We start from the raw sequence: 23,563 nt of genomic DNA, 5'->3' as shown, positions 1-23,563 counted from the left end.
TGTAGAACCTCTGTGAAATGCAGAGACCATACTTAATTCATAGTGTTGTTGTGAGCTACAGCTTGAGATCCTTGGATGAAAGGCACAGCAGTTAATTATCGTTATTGGTACAGACATGTTTTACTGTGTGAATATCAATAAGTCCTTTGAAGAAGTCATTGAGCCTGCTCGAGTCAGTCTGATTTATATCAAGAGTTTTGTTAGGGTTTGGTTTTATTTCCTGGTGGGCTGTGTTTATTATCTCCTTAGATTACTATATCAACAATCCAACATTAAAGTAAAGCAACTTGAAAGAGTGTAATTCAAATCCAGAAAAGAACAAAAATGATGATAATCAGGGTGAAACTCTGGTTGACTCTGCCCTCATCCTTAAATCACCCTGTTGTGCTGTGCTATCACAGTGTATGTGGTCTGTTAGAAACCTTTTACAGCCTTGCCCACAAAAGGCTGCGAATTTAAAGCCATGATGAACATGTGTTTTTAACCTTAGCTTCCAACTATTTTACTGTAATGGATCTAAATCCACCTTTTGTGTGAAGTTGGATGTCTCTTCTTGTTTTTCTGTTTGTTTATAGTACTATAACTGCTAACCTTCTCACAAAATCTGCTCTTTATGAGCAGATGAACAACAGTGCTTGTGGTTTATCTATTGTTGCCTCTTTCAAGCTGAGAGAACTTAGGTAATTTAGGTAAATTGGCTGCATCTGAGGGTAGGAGAGGGAAGAAGTTGGAGTGTGGGGAACAGGAGTGGAATTGTAGGATGGCTCATGGGAAAGGACTCCTCTTCCTCCTCGATACATTGCATGGCTGTGGGGTCCTTCTCAGCAGCCAGGCTCAGTGAATTCAGGGCTAGGGCTGTCAGATGAGAGACCTGTAACATTGCATTTTTTCTCTCCTAGCAGTATTTTGGGGGCAATTCATTAACTGCTGCAATTAATAATTCATTAACTGATAGAATTAATAATTAATGGTTCGATAATTGGTTGTCTGACAGTTCTCTGTCATCTACATAATCTGCTTTTTGGGCAGCTCTGCAATTTCCAGTGCATTTTGCAAGCTGCAGTCATTTATCTTGATAAGGGACAGTTTTCCAAACCTGTAGGAGCTGGAGCTCTGAAGCCTCTAGGCAGCAATGGTGATTTTTAAATTTGTTTTTCATTATGCAGAATAGTTGTTTTCCATCATTTGTCAAACTCCCCACCAGCCAAACAGGTCATTGGTTTTAGTCTGGGTCATACCAGTTTTTATCTTAGCCTCAATTTCTTCTCAGCTTTTTTGAAAGGCCACTGAGATCAGACACTTCTGTAGGACTATCCCTTCCATAAAGATGAGCATTTTTGTCTATTTTGAGTCAAATCACCAAACTAGGGTGAACTACATTACTCCTTTTTATTTTCTACTTCATGGTTTAATTCTTCTTCTGTTAAATCAAGTTAAAATAGCTTTCTAATGTCCTAAAGACTGCTGTAGTCTCTGCGACAGTTTGAGAGCTAAATTACTGGGAGATGTGCCAGGATTTGGGGACACGTGGAAACCCCTGAGTTCTCCTGAAGGGTGTTTTAGATGCCAGTGTAGAACTGGATAGTTGCAGCACTTTGTGACTGACCTTCAATCTCTGCAGGTCCTGGTGAATTTGGGATTAGTGCTGTCTCATTTTCTTGAAAAAAATTTGAATCTTTTCCCCTGACATAATGACATGGTGTTGTCTCCCTTCACTATCCTTCAGGGCCAGACAGGTGAGCTGCTGATGTCCTTCCCATCTCCAGCATAAGTCAAATAGGAATGGGTAAACCTCCTGCACCTGTAACTCAAGAACAGTGTCTGTGAATGCATCTATGTGACTATAAATAAAACTTCATGTGTACATGTGTGTGTCTGTGTGTGAGTAGGACTGAAGGTGACCTGACAGGAATAAAATGTGTCACTGAGCTGGGTGGTGAGGAAGGATGTGGGTGCTGGGGAGGGGCAGTAACTGAGGCTGGAAGAACACTTTCAGCTGGATTTTTGATTAACAAACTTTTAACCAAAGTATTTCTTTCCGGTGAAAATAATTAAATAAGAAAAAATATAAATGCTCATGGGTTTTTGCGTTGCATTTTGGAGTTTTTTCAGCCATTGCTTCAGTTAGAGGAGTTTTGAAAAAGTCAGAAAATTTTGATTTTTGCAACCAGCTTCAACTCTAGAGGATTGAGCTGAGAAACGGAAATAAGAGCAAAGGAACTGGAAATTAATCAGGTGAAGTGGAACAAAAAAAATAGGAACTGCCTTGAGAAATACACAGAGGGAAGAGAGGGAGCACAAATTAAGAAAAAGTGATAGAGGAAGAAGCCACCTGATAAGGCAGAGCAACAAACCCAGAGAGTGAGGACTGCAACAGACTTTACTTAAACATTTTTGTAAAAAAAGAAAAAAGCCAAAGGTCTGGAGAGATGGAGAAAGTGAAATGCTCCAAAAGATGTGTCAGAGACTAAAGGGTAAGGAAGAACAGTGTGAGTGCTGCAGGGCAGAGGAGAACAAATGGTTAATCATGTTTTTATGAGCACATTTATGTAAAGGTATGTAAGTGTTGACATCCAAGCTGCTGCTAAATAATGTTGAAGAGCAGTTTAAAAACCCCTGAGATCTCCCAAAGAAAGAAACTTGATGTGCAAGGGTTTCACTTGCCTGCTGTGCTCCCAGTCCCCACAGTCTTGGTGTTATGGCTTGGAGAGAGTGACAACCTCAGGGCCCATTTTCCTGCCTGGCTGTTGTCCCGTGCTCAGTCCTGGGCTTTCCCTCACTTATCAGTGGGTCTGCAAGTTGTATTTCAGTCTCACAACTCTGATCTGGCCTGATCTGCCGTTAATTAAGGAGCAGGATTTTCAGCTGGTGTATTTAAAGCTGCTTCCTCCTGCACCTTGTAGTCACTGGTCTGGCAGCAGATTACATCTGAGCCCTGGGTGGTGGGCTGCCATCGCAGGTGCTCAGCGTTGGTAGATGCTGAGGCTGATCCTTGGTGCTTAGGCTGTGTGTGGATACATTGCCATTTTAATACCCTCCAGTCACTTCTAGCTTGCTTTCACTTTTGTTTCTGTTCATGGAAATTCCTGGTTTACTGTAGTAAGAGTTTTGCTGAAGTTGCTACTTCTTATCGCTTACATACAGCTTTTCCATCAGTCTCTGTGTCTGTTGAATGGGAAGATGGCTTTACTGCCAGTAGTGAAGGTGTCAGGAGGTGACCCAAAGAAGCTGGCAGTATCTCTGGAAAACTGGCTCCCAGGTAGTGCCTCTCCCCACAACACTCAGAGACCAGTAATTGATCCAGAGGCAATTTGTGGCTTTGCAGTCATGCTTGTCTGGCTTCTGTTTTGCTTCACTTGGCAAGTAAGCAGTGATCCCTGGGATTCTTGATCATGGAAGCCAAAAAGTAGGGATATAAAATACTGAGACATTGAGACATATCCTGCTAGATAAGATGGACCTGCCACTTCTCTCTTCCAGCAAGGCTTTCTTCTGTGACAATTCATCCACAAGACAGAGCTGATCTGTCAGCAGCCCTACTAATTTTCCCTGTTTCCATATCAGTTTTCAGCCGTGCTTCTTTCCCCTCTTCTTTCCCCTGGGTCACATCCTCTTCTTTCCCCTGGGTCCTACTTTAGCACTGCCTAACAGCAACAGCGGTGTTCTTTCTCAGAAGAGATCTAATTTATCTCCAAACCCATGATCTCATTTATGCAGCAGCATGAGACCCTCCACCCTTGTCTCAATTTGAAGGGGTCATTTACCACTATTGCCAGCTGCAGTCATAAGCTCTTTGCCAAGCCCAGATGCAGTTCCAGCTGCAGAAGGTTTGCTTTGCTGCTGCTGCTTTGAGTTTGGCTGTGGCTTTGCTTCAGGGAAAACAGCTGCTTCAGGGAGCTGTGGTCAGTGTATTGACTGTACCAATCACATCTTCTGTTCTTAAAGTTTCACACAGCATCTTCTAAAGTTAATTAAAATTCCTGACATCTCTATGAAATAATGCTGTTTGTGGTGTTTTTCCCAAATAACTGACCCTCAACTGCTCCTTGAAATAACACTTTTGCTGTTGTTTCATGCTGAATCCGCTGTGAAGAAGGCTGGACTCTGTATTCCTGGATTAGCAATATTTAGTACAATTACAACCAGAACAGAAAAGAAAAATTCAAGAAAGTAAAGGATCAGAGGTCTTTTGGGCACTGTGGGGTAAGAGTTCTGCTCCTTAATGTATATCCATATACATTTAAAAACTATTCAATTACTTTTGTGGCTGCTCTGGGTGGGGAAGGCAGTGTGTGATGTCTCTGCAGATTGGTCAGCATCTGCATGCAGTGGTGTGACAAAGTCCAATGCAGAACCAAATCCTTTCTTTACTTGCATGTGGCACAGCTCCACTGATATCCCTTTTATTAAAGCCCAGCTGGTGGCAAATAGAAATGAAATCAACTGTGACAGCTCATTAGTGATATATACATGCTGTGGTTGGGCATCAGTCTAGTCCAGCTCCCAAGGAAGTATCTACATCGTTTTTAGCACTGTAAGTTGAAAGTCACCAAGTAAGTGTTAATACAGCCAAGTATCCTTCTGACAGCGAGGGGACCAAGAGTCTTTCACACAGAAAAATTCCACTTGATTACCAAATAGTGCTTGCTTGGTAAAATTGCTTTCAACTCCATTTAGGTTCATCAAATGAAGATGCTTCTTCAGAGGGCATGCTGGGGAATTCATTGCAAGCCTAACAGACTCTCTCTGGAATATTTTCCTTGCAGACTAACCCCAAAGTTTCCATTGCTTAATTTTAATGTATTCTGTTCCTGGTTCATCTACTGATGCTGCATGTAGAATTCAAAAAAAACCTTAACAGTTTTTTAAAATTTATTTTATAACAAAACCTAAACAATTTAAATATAAATCAGATTGTGTTCCTCTAAATCCCCCCTTTTCCTGGAAAGGCTCCTATGTTTGTACACTCAGAAATAAACAAAATTACCTACTGTGGTTTCATGTGCAGACAGTGATGGAGGAGACAGAGTGAACAGTTTGGCCTTTGATTCATCTTTAAGTTTGCAAAGTCAGTGACAGACTGTTTTGTTCCTCGCTGTGCCAGTGCAAAATCAAAGTAGTGCGATGGACTTGAATAACTGGCTCCAGCTTATCATTAACTTCAAGGGATTTACTCCACACTTTAATCAGTCACTGAATGCATAATCTGACCCAGGAAGAGTCATGAAGTGTAACTCAGTGCCTGATTTGGTCCTGAGCCAATGCTGGTGGGAAAAGTACTTTCAAGAGTTTTGATAAAAGGTATTTCTTAGATAATGAACACTCCTACAGAAAGAGGCCTTATCAAATGTGGAATGAGTATGGTCTACCAAACATTTGCTTTCAACTTCTTCTGGTCCTCTGTAAAGTAAAAAGTTTGGATGATGAAGCGAGGGAGGGAGTTTTCCTCTTAGGTGCCAGGTTGCAGCATTTGGAAGCACTGGGTTTTGTGTCACACACGTGTTCTGCAGGAGGAGAAAGGGATGCTGGAAACACTCCTCAGCTCACTGAGGGTCTTTGAGAAGGAGGGAGAAAATTACTCTTTTATTATAAGGTTTGCCAAATGATCTCTGAGAAAATGTGATATCATTCATATGCATTGCCAAGCTGGAGAGATGCTGTGCATCTTGGCAGTCATCTAGAGCTAACATATAATTCCTTTGGGTTGGTATGGGCTTTATCAGAAACAGCTCCATATGCAGTATTTACATAACTGTGGTGGAGTGTGAGAATAAACACAGCTGTGGCATTGCCCTAAATATTTCAATTCAGTGGGGAATTAAGGGAACTTTATCACTGAACTGCAGATAAACAGAAGTCAGTAAGAGGTGGTCAGTTTAGCCAAGGAACAAATCAAAACTATAATGGCTGGACTGCTGGAAACACTTAAGTGCCTTAGTCTTGGAGTTTACTAAGGTCACTGGCATTTTTTTGCTTTTCGAAAAGTATGGAAATGCCATCAGTCAGCTGCTACACAGAAAGTATCATCCAATTGGACTGGTAAATCAAAGCAGCGTGGGCTGAAAGGCAGAAAAGGAAAGAGTTTATAGGGATGCAGCACTTTCAGCATCTGATTGCAGTCAGATCCCATAGGTTTCCGGGAAAATTTAAAGTTTCTTTTAGTATCTCCATCCCAGTTGACTGTGGAGACAGGAGACCTGGGCTTTTAGTGGAAATCTGCAAGCTCGATTTCCTAAGGTTTTCTAGTCCAGATCTTACAGCTATAGCCAGTAGCTGAGTTCAGACAGTTGAGGATTTAGACTTTAAGGTGTGTAAATAAAAACTGGCCTATGTAAAGAATGATGCTTGCAGATGTATTTCTGGGACTGGACAAGTGCCATGGATAAAAAGAATCCGTTTCAGTGCTGTAAAGCAGCCTGTATTCCTGTTTTGAACTAACTTTTGAGAAGTGTAGTAGTACTGTCCAGTCATCCTGTTACTCAGCTCAGGGAACAAGATAGACTTTCTGCAATTGTCAAATGCATCACCATCAAACTTTTATGACTGACAAGCATTCCCAAACTAGCTCCATTAGAAGTGACTGGGGGATGACTTGACTGTTTTAGCAAGCATGACTCGGTATGTGTGCATACATATGTATGCTAGAATTTAGACTTCAATATCGTATTTTAATGTGTAGATACTAGAACATGCATGATTTACAGCTCCTTAAACAGAATTGTTAACAGCTGTCAAAATGTTCATTATTTTAGGGGACAGAACTCTTGTACAAATACTTAAATAGTCACCATCAAGGAAAATACACTTTGATGAAGGTCCAAGTAGCAAAATACCTGTTTGTAAATTAATCCACTTGTAGGAAAAATTTGCAAATTGAAGGTTTGCAAGTTGCCATTTGGAAACTCTTTCAGCTCTTAATAATTTATTTTTAAGCCCAAGCCTACTACAAGTCTAACGTATAAAGAAATTACACAAGTTTGCTGCTGCTCCTTTGCAACTGAAAAAGCAGCACTTTCATTTGAGTCTTTAGAGTCTGTATTCAGCACTTTATTTACTGCATGATGTGCAGTGACTTTGTAGGTGGGAGTTCCCATGTAGAAACCACAGGCTTTGTAAAAAGCATTGTTTCACACAGTCTATAAAGTGTATTAACATTTTTCAAATGCAGCACAATACTGTTGTGCTGTCCAAATAATTTTTGTTTTTAAATATTAAAATGGGAGACAGACCACTGAAAATCCTGATTGCTTCTCCTGGCCTGTTCTCTGCCTTGTCTGGGTTCTTCACTTTTCCACTTTTTTCTTGGTGAAATGAGGATGCTGTCACGGACCTCATTTGTAAAATGCTGTAATATATCTCTGGCCAAAAACTGTTCTGTAAGTAATAAGCAACATTTCACTGATTATCACAATGTATTTTGAAAACCTGAGCCTGTCTAGTTTGCTTTTGGTGGTGGCTGCCTACAAGAACATGCTCAAACTCCAGTTCAGAGTTGCAGTAGGACTCAGCAGTGTGAGAGCTGTGTTTCTGATGGAAGGACAGACCAGGGTATGGTAGCTGTGTGTGATTGTAATGATCAGTGGACACAAATGGCTAAATCATAACCATGAAGGAGATGGCTTTTTCTAGCAGTTTAGAAAAATGAGAGTGTGATTGGGAACGTGCTTATCTATAAATGCAGTTTTCTAGTTCATAAGGCTGGCATCACATCTCAAGGAATTTTGCTTTGGTACCTGATGTTGAATGTTCGGTGCATTCCAGAGTGGCTAAATAAGAACTTTAATTTTCAGGCAGTGCTGAGCTGCAGCAGCTTTACTGAGGAAACATGCATTACTGTGTTGGCTCTTTGCTTCCTGAAAAAGCAAGCCACTTTGTAAGCTATTCAGTGATTTAGGACCCTGAACAGTTCAGCTGCTGAGTTTGGAAAATCATGACCTTTTCTATCTTTAGAACAGTGTCTACGTGGAGACCTCCCCTTCCCAAAATGGACAAACATGAAAGCAGGGATCCTTGCTCTCTGAGCCTCAGAGAGCTGTGCAGGTCGAGTCACCCTCTGTTCTGCATTCTGCTCTGCTTAAACCAAATAATTAAAACCTCTTAATTGTTAGTTAAGCTCCAAATTGCAGGATTTTGTAATTGCACAACAAATATTTGCATTACAGTACTGTTTTGAACCATTTGAACCTGAATGAATTCCACTGAACTAATTAATTTTCTGCTGCAGAAAGGAGTCATTGTGTGTCCCAGAGACTGGGCAGCCACACACAGGACAGAAGTACATGCTTAGGCTCAGATCTCAGGTTGAATTTGTGAGAGTAACATTCAGGGGCAGTCACTGTACCTTTATAATAAAAAAGCACAAATGTGATACAGAGTTGAGTGATGGGCAATGACCAGGGCTTTGTTTTATAATTGCCACATAAAGATAAAACAGGCTATTACTTTGTGGATTATTTAACAGATGTTCAAGTAAAATGGCCCACAAAGCTATAAAGATCACACAAAGCCCCACTAATAACTAATAACTTCACTGAGAACAGAACTGAAATAGCTGCAGCTGCCTGTCAAAGCACTTTTGTTGTTGTTAGCAAAGGTGTTGGCACAGGTCCCATAACCACAATGAACAGGAGTCGTTTTCCTGAAAACTGTGTTCGGTTGTACTTCTCAAACCACGGTGGAAACCCACAGAGTAGTCCTGTAGGAATGTTTTCTTTGAAACAAAACTCATCTCTTTCCAGAGGAGTTTGAAAATCTGTAAGAGATGCCTGCCAGCAGCAATCATATGGTTGCTGTTAGCACTTTCTTGTTGCCGCTGTTAGCAGGATCTAAATGGAGCACTGCGGTAAGTCCTGGAGAAAGCCATTTATGATAGGCCTCTGGTTCATGCATAGAGGTATCACTGAAACCACAGAACAGTCCTAAGAAAATTCCCCTGTTTGGGCTGAGGATGGTTTTCATTTATCTCTGCATGTGTAAAATAAACACACCAAAAAGCTCTGGTTGTGCCGTGACTGCCAGCTAAGGAAGGCAGCAGCTTATCCCTGGCTTCTCCACAGTCATCTTCCATGCAGTTCTGGATGGTGTCCATGTCAGTGAATGTTCCTCTTGCCTTTATATTTGCGACTCCTATTGACATGCTGTATGTGGAATTGCTTCAGTTAAGATGATCCTACTCTATTCAGGTGTTGTAAAGGTAAGTTTTCAGTGCTAGGTCTCAATATTAGAATCATTTTTAACTCATTGCATTCACTAAATGAGGCAACAAGTTTAGCTGCCTATTAGTATGAATGACCATAATGTTTTTCCCCCCATTTTTCTAGAATTATTGAAGTTCATTCACCTGATGCCAAGCACACCGTGGTGCTCAGGAGTAAGGATTCAGCTACAGCCCAGGCCTGGTTCAATGCCATCCACTCCAGTGTCAATGAGCTCATCCCCAGGGTGATTGCAGAGGTCAGAGACCAGCTGGGTAAAACAGGGATTGCTGGAAGTCGAGAGATTAGGCATCTAGGCTGGCTTGCAGAAAAGGTAATGAAAACATTCTTATTTTCATTTCTAAGCTCTCTATCACTTGCTCTCTGTTCCTGAATTCAGCCTTGTCTGGAAGTAGAGACACTAAATGAGATTCTGGGGTTTGATTTAGCGTGCCTTGAAGACCTTTCTTTTCTTAATGTGCCATTTTGTGCTTTAAAACAAGCAGAAAATGATAACGTCCCCATAGTCTTTGCTTCTGCATGCCAATGAACGAAGACTTTTCTGGGAGATCAAAAAGTCTCGTGTCAAGTTTAGGGATGGGACATGAGTCACAAAATCTGACACCAGCCCTTGAGTTCACCTGCTGTTACAACTCCCATCATGTGTATGAGTTGTCACCTTCCTACTCCCAGCTTGGGAAGTATCTGTTTGCTCCATGGGCCACCCCTGTGCTGTGCCTGACCTCTGGAGCTGGGCACGATCTGGAGCTTCCCATAAAGGCTGGGGGCTTGTTCTTTATTTGTAGCCCTGCATTTGAGCTGAGCATCCTATAAGGCTGAGCTTACAAGTGCAGCTCTTGCCCATCTTCCAAAGTTTGAGACTTAATATGTTTTATGCACAGAGAAAACCTGGTGTTCAGTTCGAGAGTAGTTTGGGATCTGTTGACCTGTGGGATGACAGTCCGTGAATGCTCAGGCATGGTATCAATACTGGATGATCTGATTTTAAATCAGCAGTCTCAGAATTCATTTTAGGCACTGTACCAACTGGTAAGTGTGGATTTGCTACCGTAGCTGTGTTAAAATTGTGCCTAGAAATAATTCCCATCCATCTCCTCCCTGGGCAGCTGTACAGAGCATCTCTGCCCATCCAGCTGGGGTGTGTGGACACATGGCCACTGTGTACACACTGCACTTTCAACCTGTGCATCTAGCACAGATGTGGAAAACTGACTGTAACTGCCCTGAAAAAAAAAATACTCTATGTTTTATCTGTTTTTGGGATTTTGTAGATGAAAATAGGGAAGCCGTGGGCACAGGTGCCATATTTCTGTCTGGTGTCCTTTAAGAAGGCACAACATTAATATTTAGCAAAACATGGATCATTCTACACAACTTGCAGTGACACAAAGATTGCAAAGCCTTTCAGGCAGATTTTGTATCTTTTTCCATCCCTCCCTCCAAGCTCACAGAGTGGGGACAGCAGCACAACTCTGTGGCTTAGTGCTGTAGAAAATGTAAAAGTTTGGGGGAATAATTTGGCATTAAAACACCAAAGCATTGGTAAGTAAATTTGAACAGTATTAAACTATACAGCCATGGGATCTTTATTCTTGTTTTCCATTTTGTATTTCTATAAACCTATAAAAAGCTAAACATAAGAGGCTTTTTCTGTTGCAAAATGCTTTCCTCTGAAAGGGTAACTGCTCCATAGCAGATCATATAGATCTTGTACGTATAATATTCACAGATCATCTTAAGTGGACACATGGCTTCTGGTTTATGAATTTCCTCTTCTTACAGTTATTACACAATATCCCATTCACATGCTTCTCTCTTTCTCCTTTTTTTTTCTTTTTTTTTCCCTCCCCATGTGGGTTGAAATCTTATTCCACGTTACTCATTATGGACTGTTTTGAGGTCTTTCTGAACTTAGTGGTGAAACTTGTTTTCCTTTGTTAGGGTCAGGCTGTGGCTCTGTGCATATCCCAGTGTATTTAAGGTGTCTGTTACCAAGAATTAGGCTTGACAGATTTGCAGTGACATTGTTACCCAAAAGGCAACTTGTTTTTCTCACTAAAAACCATCCGGAACTGTGCGGTAGTAACTGAGTGTGGTCAAAAGTTCCCACCTTTCTCTCATATTTGAGATCTGTTGAAAAGTAGAGAAAATCCCTATATATGGCAAAAAGTGATGTGAAATTTATTTTATTTTGTACTGGACTGTGGGCTGTAAAGCCTGATCAAGTGATAACCTGAATATACTGTATATATGCCAGCTGTTTATGTACTGTACTGTTCCAGAGGAGGTTTTCAAGGCAGCTGAGGGAGGTGCTGACCACAGATGCTCCTTGTGCAAAACCTGGGTTTGTGAGTGGGAAGAGATTAAATTCTGCAGTGATTTGTGGAAGTGCACTGTGAATACCAGTGTGGTTGTTTGATCCTGCCTGGATGCCAGGTACCCACCAAAGCCACTCTATCACTCCCCCTCTTCAGCTAGGCAGGGGAGAGGAAATAAAACAAAAGGCTTGTGAGTTGAAATAAGGGCAGGGAGAGATGATTCACCAGTTACCATCACAGGCTAAACAAACTTGACTTGGGGAAAAATTAATTGAATTTATTACCAAACAAACCAGAGTAGGGTAATGAGAAAATAAAACCAAATCTTAAAAAACCTCTCCCCTGCCCCTCCCTTCTTCCTTTACTTGTGATTTTCTCTACCTTTCTCCCCTCCCTGTGGCACAAGTGGATGGGAACGGGGTTGTGGTGCTCTGCTGCTCTTGTCTCTGCTGCTCCTTCCTCCTCAGGGGAGGACTCCTCACACTCCCTTGCTGCTGTGGGGTCCTTCCCACAAGAGACAATCCTCCATGAACTTCTGCAACATGAGTCCTTCCCTTGGGCAGCACTTCTGCAGAAACTGCTCCAGCGTGGATCCCGTGCAGCACCACAGGTCCTGCCAGCAAACCTGCTCAGGGTGGACACCTCTCTCCACAGGGCCACCAGTCCTGCCATGAGCCAGCTCCAGCATGGGCTTCCCATAGGGTCACAGAAGCATCCTAGACTGTAACTTTTGAGACAGCTTTTATGGCATTGTACTATGTTACTTACATAACATATCCTTAAAGTGATTTCTCTGCGAAATGGAAAGGCTGTGAGCTGAATTCCTCTGCTTGTTTGGGGAATGCAAAATGTAATCCCATAGAAATTTCACTGTAATTTGCTGTGATTACTCTCTGCTTCAATTAAGCTATTTCCTGGTTTGGTATTTTTTATGTGTCTCTGCTCTAAACTTAGCTCTAAACTTCAACCTTCGTGATACTACAGAAATAGATTCATCAGGGGAGCCTCCCTCAGGCGGGTAACATTAAAATAAATAGTAGGTTATCTAAGATACTAAGCCATTGCATGCTAACAGGATTCTACCACCTTAGCTGAACTTTCCTGTGAAGAAAGCCCTAAATTTGTGGTTTTCACCCTGAAACTTCCATCTTGCAAGTCCACCTTCAGGTTCTTGGTGGGCAGTGAGGGTCTGTCTGCCGGTAAATAAAGAGCTCTGCATCATTTTCAGAAAGCAAATGTTCACTGTGGCCTTCTTATAGGCAAGGAGAAAAACAGCCAGAAGCAGTCATTAGAGATGCCATATTCCCTCTTTTATTGAGGAAGTAGCCTTGTCCTGACCTTGACTCTTGAGGAAGGTTTCTAAAGCTGACCAAGGATTAGGGAGTTGTATTAGTCACCAGCGTCCTAAAACTTCTCTGTAACTAAGAGAAACACCAAGTGCTGGTTTGTGATGAAGTGTGTGCATTCCTCATCACCTTGTGCTTCCTGTATTTGTCTTTTCACTTCAGCAAGACCTGTGCATTTAACAGTTGTGCAAAGCATGAGGAAATAGTTACAAGCGTGTTTTGATCTTTCCAGGTCTTGTCTTTTTTTAATGGTCCCTATCAAGATACATTTAGCAACCAAATAAAAAAAAAAAATAAGTTAGTAATGTCATCTAAATTGAGGAGCTTTTCCAAGTGTGTGTTGTTTCTATTCCTTCCAGGAATGCTTTCAATCCTTGTATAAATGTCTTCTCCAGCTTTTTTCCCCCCTCTTTTTAATACTTCTGCACAGCTCATGACTTACAGAGGAGCTGAAACAGGCATCTCTGCTCTCCTTCTTACACTTACCCATCCACCACTGAGTTCCTTTGTGAGGAGCAAATTCTGCTCTTGAACTAGAGAGCTGAAGTTCTGAGGAAATGGTGGTTTATTTTATCACTCTGTAACGTCTGCTCCAATAGACCAAAATATCATTGGCAAAAGCTTTATCTAAATTTTTTCCTCTTTAATGCAAACACAAAAAGGTGTTCTGGCAGAAGGGGTTTTGTGAAGGTAGCTTTTGCCAATTCAGCAGTCAGCCACACAAGCGAAAGCGTGACTGGCTTCGGGGGCAGCTGAAAGTGTAGCCAGGCGCCAGCTTCAAGCTGGGTCAGCTAAGGAAAAAAACCCCAAAACTAAATGAAACCCTGAGCTGTGCATCTCTCCCTGTCCTCTCTGTGCCAGTGACACTTTTCATGTAGGCTTGGAAGAAAGAAAAAGCAGTCTCTGCAGCTAGAGACTGTTCTCCTTTCTGGATGTCAAGTGTCTTACAGGCCATGGACTTCTTAAAATTATCTCAAAGCTCCTTTGAGAAACTTAAAAATAGGAATTGCTGCAAGTTGTCTTTTGGAATGTTAATTTTTGAAGCTGCAGAAAAAGTGAATTTATGGGCTTTTCTCACTAGATCTTAACCCCAGCACTTGGTTTCTGTTCGTGTTTCTCTGCCTGTGCAGGGCAAGGGTGTTTCTGCTCCCACAAATCTGCTGTGGGTTGCAGAGGCAAGAAGAGACCTGAGGGGAAATAACCAAAGCAGCATGGTGAACCAGAGTTGTTTTTCAGCTCCTGACACTATCTCTGAAATGAAAAGTGTGTTAATATATTACAGGCTGTTCAGTCTCCTCAAATGTTAGATAACCATATCATTGTGTTAGTGCTGAAGTGGCAAGGGCTGTCACAGCAGAGTGATCTTCTTCAGTATCGAGCTGTATATTGCAGTATTACATTTATCTGCCTGCTCTCACTCTAATTCAGAGGAGCTAGTGATAACAGGAAAATTATGAGATGTGCAAGCTGTCCAAATAAGATTTAGGCAAATGACATGAGAGTGTATTTGAGGTTATTTTTTTTTCCCCAGTATGAAATGAAAATGTTAGCATTTCCTTAGGAAGCACGTTCACAGGTTAACAAAATATGTAGACAGCAACAGAGCTATGTTGTTATTCTCATCACAAATAAATGAGTTTTCAAATAAATGGAGATCTTTAGTGTGAAAATTTTTTATCATTTCCAAATTGTAAAAGTGAGCTTAAAATGTCTTTACACAAGAAAACCACCAGCCCACCACATAATTAAAACATTTTGCCATTATTTTACATTATGTATCTGATGTTATCTGATCTTATTTATTTATATCTGACTTTAACCACCTTTCCATGAAGCACAGCATCTGCTAGGCAGCATTTTAAAAAATGTGGCATGGCTGTGTCTGTGGTTGCAGCTGCCACTGTTCCCCTTAGCACTCCCAGCTCTTCCATCATGGTGGTGGCAGTTCTGGTAGAAAAGTCATTACTTTTGGAGGGACATCATTAATTTTCTACAGGTTTTATGACAGAGGCAAATCCCAGTGCAAGACAAGTAGTGAGAACCTGTGGCAAAGAGGAGGGATTGGGAAGCCACTGCCTCATTAGGCAGTGTGTCACTGTTTCTCCAGGGTGGCTGCTTCATCAGGGTGCACAGTCTAAACCAGCAACATTTTCAGGAATAAAATCCAGGTTATACTAATCCCCAGGTCTCTCTTCTGTGCCTGGAAAGTACCTGTGCATGTTTAGGCTGAGACTACAGCACGCTTTGGTTTGTACTGTGTGTTAACCTAGTACAAATCAATGTATGATTTAACCAGATAAGTAAACTGCTGCAAAAATGGGTGTTTGCTTAAAAAAAAAAAAAAAAAAAAAAAAATTACTGAAATTCCTTACTTATTTGCAAGGGAATTACAGACAAGTTTGGAAATACTACCTACCTATAATGTCCACGAAGAAGAGCAAGGCAATTTAGTTCTGGTCTCCTGTTTTCTGTGGGTAAAGAAGGATGCAATTTTTCCTATTGATAATATACATCTGGTCATAATCTTAAAATTGATCTGACCTTTTCAAGATTACACATACCTCAAATGGAAAACCTTCCCTGTGTACTAAATTAGAAACTGCATTTTTAAATACCAGCTAATGACTTGCTGTGGAGCACTTATATCCAAATGAAGTACCCTGCTTTTGCCCTGTGTCACTTAACCTTGCAGCTTATTAATTCCAGAACTTATTTGTTTGCTTTGTAAAACACCAGAACAGAGTTCTTAATTACATTAACAGTCTTCATTATCTGGGATAACAATCAGCCTGTTCTTAGGAAAGACGTAAACCTGAAATAGCATAAAGAGTAATTTCCTCTCCAAGCTTCAGCGAGGTTCCTCCACAGGCCATTTTTACCAGCAGTGACATCGTTCTCTCCTTGCTTTAGGTGCCTTCAGTAAATGGCTGTATTTAGGAAAACTCAGGCTGAAAACAGCCTTTTCATTCACTGTACTATTTTAAAGGCTTTGCCAGTCTTTATCTGTAACACATGTGCTATTTCTTCCCATGAAAATGAGAGACGATCAAATAATAAAATTAAGTGAAATGCTCATAGCAAGGGGACTGGACAGAAGAATAGGTATAAGTAAATAATGAAAAATTTTAGGAATATGATGGTAAGTGCATAAAGGACCTGAAATCGAAAGTCTGTATTTCTGCAATACAGTTGGTTGTAGTAGTGAAGGAAAACCCCTCTATAAGATAATAATAAATAATTAAATAGCAAGTGAGCACTGTTGTGCCTGTGGTAGCCTTCAGGTATTAAATTATTCTTGCAGAAGTTGAGCTGCAGTGTCAACTGGGCCCTGCATATCCCCTCGCCCTTCCCACGAGGGCTGCATTAGCTCTGGTCAGATCCCAGCAGAGGTAATCACATCCTTCCTGCTCTGCCTCAGCTTTGATCTGTCCTTACAGAGGACTTAACTTTCTCCATGAAATGCAGCATATGTCTGTTGCTGTTCCTATGAACCCCAGGAATGATGAGAAAGTTCTTTTTTATAGCCATCCCTCCACACAGAGTTTTATTTAACCTCTCCCTCCCTGCATCAGGAGGAATTCTGAGCCCAGAGATGTGGCTGCTGCTCTGGCAGCTGTGCCTGCACAGGCAGGGGGACACCAACCACAGGTAGGATCTGCTGTGACAGAGACCTCTGCAGGTGTCTGGTCAGCAAACCAGGGCAGGGTTTGAGAGGGGAAATGATGGAAACTGTAGCTTGGGAGGAGGAGAAGCTGCTGAAAGGAAATGGGGAGTTCAGTGCCTTCCTGAGGTGTGGGAGCTGTTTCTCTTGGTTTCTCCAACATAACAGGGTTGTGGCTGTGGGACAACATCCCAGGGTGGTCTGGAGCACATCCTGACATGGTTCTGAGCACTTTGCACAGTGTGTCTGCCATGGTGGGAATACTTAACTCTTTATTTTACATAACCCAAACTGGAACTGCTGTTTGACTGAGTTGAATTTTGCTGGACAAGGAGCTTTCTAGATTTTGGTAGATGAGGTATTTTCTTCCTAGATCTTGCTAAATTTTCAGGATGTTTGGCTTTTCCATCTTTTACCTTGGCAGCTGCAGTTGATTTGTTCAAAAGGGTCCAGTTCTGCTCGTGCATGTGCTGGGTCAGCTCACCTTTTGGGGCTTCACAGGTTTGAAAGCCTGTGTTTGAACATATTTGCAGTAAAGTTCAGTTGAAAAAAATCCCCAGCAAAGATGCAGGTGTGATGTGAAGGAAGGCTTTGATCCCTGTCCTTCAGAAGCTGGGGAAAGGCTTCCTTTATTCTCTCAGCCTCTGACAGAAAATATTGCAAGAAAGACAGTGAAGGAATTGGAGACAGTGATACTCTTTGGTTTTCAAACGTGATTTAAAGGCAACATGAACCTCCTTTATAAAACACATGTTGCATAGGAAGCAGAGACCTCTACTGAACCCATATCCAGCCCTGCTGTCAGTGGGGACTGGAGGGTGGCATTCCTAATTATTTTAAGCAGTTAAGTACCAAGACAACTGATCTGCTTCTGCCCCAGTGTGTTTCTGCCTCCACTCATTGATGCAGGTAGGGTGCCAGCAGTGGTGGGGTGGGAGAGGGGAGCACCTGTTGTTGCCCAGCTGTGGGATGCAGGGTGGGAGAAACCAGAGCAGCACAGTGGTTGAGGAAGGTGTGGAGCTCATCCTGGGCATTTGGAGATGCTGTGGAGTGGTTGTTCAGGGTGAGGAAGCTGCCTTTAAGGCAATGGTTTGGGGCAAACTCCACTGAAACAAAGAGCAAGGCAAATGCAGTCTGAGCAATGGGAAAGCCCTGAGCACTGACCTGAGCAGCACTGGGGACACCCTTCAGCCCCTGGATCCTATTTCACTTCTGTGGGACAAGCAAACTTATTCTTACATCCTCAGGGCTGATCCACCCTGAATGCACATCTGTGTGATGTGGGGGTGCTGGCAAACACTGTTTTGCAAGAGCTATGCCCTTGCACTCTGTCTGTTTGCTCATTTGTCTGCATTTTTCTGCTCACAGGCTGCATGTTAGAAGCTTGAAAAGAAAGGGATTGTCTATCTTATAGAATCCTGGATTTTCCAGGCATTAAGTTCCCATCAAGCTGCATTTTCTCTGTTCAAAGTTACCTGGTTGTCATTTGCTGGTTTTGTCTCCTGAAGTTAAAAATCACCTTCAGGGGAATGGAGGGGCCTGTCAGGGGAGTGTTGACCTTCAGGCTTTGCCCAGTTTGAATTCCTCTCACCCCAGTCATAATTTCTTTGGTTTTTCCCTAGCACAACAATACTTCTATTTCAGCTTTTTGATTAATGGCATGAATAAACAGATCAGAAAGCAGCAGAATTGGCCATAACAAAGCCTCTTTGCTCTGCAGCGCTTCTTCTCCCCCCAGGTCTCTCAGCTGATCCCCAGAGAAAACTTCTGGCAAAAGTGGAGCTATTCTTAGTAAAAATACCCTAATTTAGAGGGAGACATTTGGACTTTTTCCTCTCTTTTTGCATAGTGTTGCCCCATCACGCTCACCCACTCAGCCTGCAATCAGAGGAGTGCTGTCTCTACTACAAGTGCCTTTGGCACACATGAGGTGGGTAATGTTGGAGAGCTGCTGCCCAAGAGCAGAGGATCACTGCTGCTGCAAGCAGGAGCAATATATGCCTTGAATGCTGTTTTGCCAAACAACTGTTAACAGTGAAAAATAAACAGATTTTGTAAATATATCTTGAGGAGAAGTTGTGTTCTCTGTTGAAAGGAGGGATTGACCTTTAGAAGAATAGAAGAGCTTAAAAAAACTGTGAAGAGGGAAAAGTTTTATGTGTTACAATTTTCAGTGTGGCAAGATATTCATTCAGTCCTGACTCTACAAATCCAGTTCAATTTTAATGCTCAACTTCTGTTTATGTGGTAGGTTCCTGAGGCTATTAATACCAGCCTTTCACCTTATTATCGAATCCTGTAAAAATAAAATTATACCCATGATACCCTGACAGCCCTTACAAAAATGTGCCATGAGACAATTGTATTGCAGCACAGCAACTCTGCAGACTGCAAGGAATTATTTCTGATACAGTCTAATCGTTGTATCAATAGTATTTTCAACACCCTTGGGTTACTGAGGAAAGAAGAACATGCCGATACCATGCATAAAACAGCATATTTTCAAGTTCTGATTTCGGGGCTGCCTGTGGCCAATGTGCTTGACTATGAGTGAAATCCTTGTAAGAACTGTACTTGAAACAAATCCACAATTGAAAAGGTTTAATGTATCATTTCTCTCTTCTCTCCCACTCTTAAATGAATGATTGTTTTAGTTATTTTAAGATAGGAAATGTTTTGACAATGGAGTTTTAACATTTAAAAAAACAGTGCTGATTTAAAAAAAATTCCTTTTATTCCCTTTCCCCCAGATTCTTCAGTTCTGAAGATTTATTTCTGCCTGCAGAATTATCCTCTCTTCTTAAGTGGACAGTAATTGATAGGGCACATCATGATAATTAGTCTAGCAAGTCTCCTAAACCCCAAGCCCCACAGCTATCTTTAAGCTCCACATTGTCTTTACTGTAACGTAAAGAAAAGCTTTAGGAAAGAACTGAAAAAAAAATTTGATAGTGAGGGAGCCTTCTTGTCCTCTCCAAGGGGTTTCCTATACTCATTTTTAATGAGGCCCATATTAGTTGTCATTTGTACCTTCCCTGATGAATAGTTTGGAAGAAAAGCTTTCTCCATGCACAGCGAAATTTGCGCCAAGTTGCTGACCTTTGCTTTTGGTGAGACCTCATTTGAGTCTTAGTCCCAAGCCCAAACATATTGTTGGATCAATCATGTTGATTCTTGGCTCAGACAGTAATGCAGGGCTAATGAGTTGTACTGTGTACACATTAACCTCAGACCCGGCAGAGCTCACGGCAGGCTCGGAGCAGAACACACTGGGGCTGCAGGAAAGACATTCAGTGTTGGCATCTTAATAGAAGGAGACAATTAAAAACAGCAGAGCACTAGCACAGGTTCACTGCTTGTGGGATGTAGGATTTAATCAAAGCTGGAAAAACAAACTGCCTTCTGTTCTGTTTGGGAAAAAAAAATGCCTCAGTACCATAAAGGTGCTTTATGAACTGTGAAATAGAGAGGAAAGCCTGAATGTTTAAACAGTAAGACAATGATTCTGCTACTGAAAGGAAATCTGCTTCGGGGAACAGCCTTTGAATAACATTAGATTTAACCTTGTCAGAGCTTACGATCTAATGGCTATATTGGCACTGTAAGGAATTTGGGAGCATTGATACATTTTTTTATTAGTAGATCCCTTATTTAGAAATACTTCAACAAAGTTCTTCTTCATTAATAAATAAAATTCCTAAGACCAATTTTTGAATTACCATAAAATACAGCATTTGTGGTTTTGAAAGAAGCCATTTCTGGTCATTTCCAAAAGCAACAGTTCCCTCAAAGGACCAGATTTTGACCTCATTTTACAATTGTAAATCTAGGGAGAGACAGCGTTTCGCTAATCATCCTTGTGGAGAGATAGACAAAAATCCCAACATGCACAATATCTTTCTACTGAGTGTTTTCCTCACCTGAAGGATTAGGAAAGGAAGGAAGAATTACTCAATGACTACTAAGAAAGCAACATTTTCAATTTTAATGTAAGCTCTAAACAACCAGATGTAAGGGACAGAGAAACAGAGACAGAATAAATTTGATTTCTACAGATCACACAGAGTTTAGTGTCCTCCTCTTTGTGCAATGAAAACTGATCAATAAGACTAAAAGACTGTTACTGCTTCAAATAGAAAATCCAGCAAACTCAAATGGAAAAACCCAAAGTACATAGAGATGCAATCTTTGGTGTTCACATTAAACTTTGGATGCAAGATAGGAAACAGCTGAAAGGGACAGGGTGAGAAGGGGTCGGTAGGAGTGTCCAAAACAGGATCTGCTGGAAGAGCAAAGTTCTCCACAGGAATGAGAAGCTGCCCCATCCTACATTGTTGTGGCACTGTTGGAAGGGCTTGCACAGTGAGCCTGTTCAACAGCCAGGGTACAGAAAGGGGATCTGGAGCCAACGTGGCTGTTTCTTTAGATGTTTCTGAAGGATATATGTCTGGGGTGTTGGACCTTCTGTTCTCAATGTAGTGACACTGCTTTTGAACACAAATGGACTTAACAAAGCTTTTCTCAGATGTTTCTGGATTCCCTGACTTTCAGGTGCTCATGCAGTACCAGCAGCCCTGCTGGAAGGAAGCACCTGGGTTTTAATCACTAACGAGTATTAGCTGCAGTGAAGATTCCTGAAACTCTGTGCACACATAGTGGTATTCTTGGAGCTTTTTTGTTTATACATTTCTGCTGAGCAAATGCTGCTGTGCAAACATTCATTTGTTGATCTTGTGCTGAAAATAGTCGCAGACATTGGCCAGAGTAGCTGCTGATGTGTTGTGTGGCTATAGCTGCTTTTTTGTACTTCATGCCAGTGATGTTTATGGAAATGGCTCTAAAAGGTTCACTTTGAGGAGAAGCCTGCTACAGGAATAGAAGCTTACCTATTTGTTTGTGCTATGAAAAGCTTGTACATTGTTATGGGAAGAAATAGTTTATGGTGTTGTCTCTGGCTTCTCTCACCCTGGGAAGTTTACTGTGGGGCTCTTCAGGTTGGGGAATACATTGAAACTTCAGGATTAAACACGCACATGTATTCATTTCACATTAAAAAAAATGCTTATTATTGCTACATTGTTGGGATCTCTGAATCACAGGGTTAAAGAATACATTAACATTTTTCCACCTAAAATTTCAAAACTGATGTTTAAATCTGCTTGCCCAAAACTGCAGGCATGTGTTAACAAGGCAAAGGCAGCTGGAAGAAATGGAAGAAGCTGGAGGTATTGCAAAGAGGAGCAGAATGGAGAGGGGTTGAACAGCAGGGTAGTGTGAGAACCTTTTATGTGATGTTTTTGTCTTGTTTTGTGGGTTTTGGGAAGGCTGGCTATTGAGGATGAGCTGACTTGTTTGATTCTTTCTTTGCTGTTGTAAGAATTTGAAATGAGAAAGAGAGCAGCACTGATTTTGGGTGGGGTTGTGGCTAAGAACATAATATTAATGATTATGTCAGTATGAGAGTGCCTAGGGTATAGCCAAAGCTGGATTGCCATGGTGTGAGATTGCAGCAGAAATAGTACAATAGGAGCAGACCCTGCTCCAAACTCTAACCATCTAAGTAGGCAAGAAGAGGAAGAAGGAAACCACACATCTGATGTGTCTCTCTGTGATTTTTGTTCCTCTGGGACATAAGCCAAAGGGATGAGTGCAGAAAGACAATTAGACCTGGGGAAAAGAGAAGAGTGGGAGAGACTGGAAGATGAATCTGAACTATGGGAGCCTGCAGGAAGGTGACAGTGGAAGGAGCAGCTCCCTGATGAACTGCAGAGAGCTCTGGGTGCAGACAGGTGTGCAAAATGTTGAGTGGGTTGGAAGGTGCTGAAATCTCTACTGGCAAGAATGAGATCAGCTTTCTCTGAACCTTTCATAGCCACATGAGATTAACTCTTCACAGCTGCAAGAAGATCTCAAAGGGAGGAATTGTAGCTTCTCTCTCTTCTTTTCCTTCAGATTGGACAGTTTGCACTTACCAAAGGTCATATACATCATCAGTTTCCATTAGCCTGGATACATCAAGTAAAACTTCAGTCTCTAGCCTCTTCAAATAACTTGAAACAGCTGCTTGGATATTTGCAAGTGCAAGCAGAAGGAATGGGTTGTGGTTACAGGATCACATTCAAGTGAGTGAGTAATTCTGAAAAACAGTGACAAGGAGGCAGCCACTAACTGATAATGGTGACACACCTCTGTCCCTGTGTGGACCTGCAAAGGGGTTCACAGTTTTGGAAACAATAGGCTGCTTTGCCAAAAAATGAAATATAAGAATACCAGTCTCAGAGGTACCAGAGATCTCAGACTGCTTTTGTTCTAGGGAAGCAAATAGCCACCTTGTTGCCTTGTGTCAGCCCCAGAGATTGTCAGCTTAGTGCCCAGGATTCAGCACAGAAAAGGTTATGTGCACGTGCAGATAACAGCAAATGAAGTTTGCTCCAGATCTGCTCTTCCTCTTCCCCTTCTGTCACTCTGCAGCAGCTCAGCCTCAGCATTCCCCATCACTGATTGCCCCTTCCTCTGATGTTGGCTGGGTCCAAACATGCCTGCTGTCTGAGGGTGTACTTTTGAATAAATGCTGCTTTTAAAGGTGTACTAGTTATATGCATGAAAATGTTGTAATAGCTAGCCTGATTTTTATCTGGCATAATTTAAGAGTAAATCCATTGACGTCAGTTGAACTGAGAGGATATAAATATAATTGAAGTCAGACCCTGTATTTTTAAGGTTAAGCCTAAAAATGCTGTAACTTACTTTCCCTCTCCCCCCACACATCTTTTCTCTTTTAAGTTCTGTCACAATTGTAAATGTCTTAATTGGGATTTCGTCTATTTCTGCCCAGTTTAATCAAGGATCTGTCAGTAAAGAATTTTAGGGGATGCAGAGGTGAAGCTCTCCTGACCCCCTACCTATCTTTAGAAAATCTTGCTGGCTGCTGGTTCTGAAAGCCTGCAGCAGCAGTTGTTCTTTTCTGCCTTGGTCAGTTGTGTCAAGCTGTGTATCTGGAGCTATGTTTAGTTCAGAGCACAA

The 23,563-nt window shown here is 41.7% G+C and overlaps 1 protein-coding gene across 1 annotated transcript in view; it reads left to right on the top strand.

Annotated features, from left to right (window-relative positions):
• SNTB1 (syntrophin beta 1) overlaps positions 1–23,563 on the top strand; it is a 111,778-nt gene that overhangs the window by 61,685 nt on the left and 26,530 nt on the right. Inside the window, exon 3 of the mRNA XM_085053481.1 lies at positions 9,321–9,528. Coding sequence (XP_084909607.1) covers positions 9,321–9,528 — 208 coding nt within the window. The remainder of the gene's footprint in view (positions 1–9,320; positions 9,529–23,563) is intronic.

Source organism: Lichenostomus cassidix, chromosome 2 (genome assembly GCF_008360975.1).
Source record: "Lichenostomus cassidix isolate B80296 chromosome 2, HeHo_3.0, whole genome shotgun sequence".
Classification (NCBI taxonomy): domain Eukaryota; kingdom Metazoa; phylum Chordata; class Aves; order Passeriformes; family Meliphagidae; genus Lichenostomus; species Lichenostomus cassidix.
The sequence above is the reverse complement of the archived record's forward strand: the minus strand, read 5'-3'. Positions and strand labels throughout refer to the sequence as shown.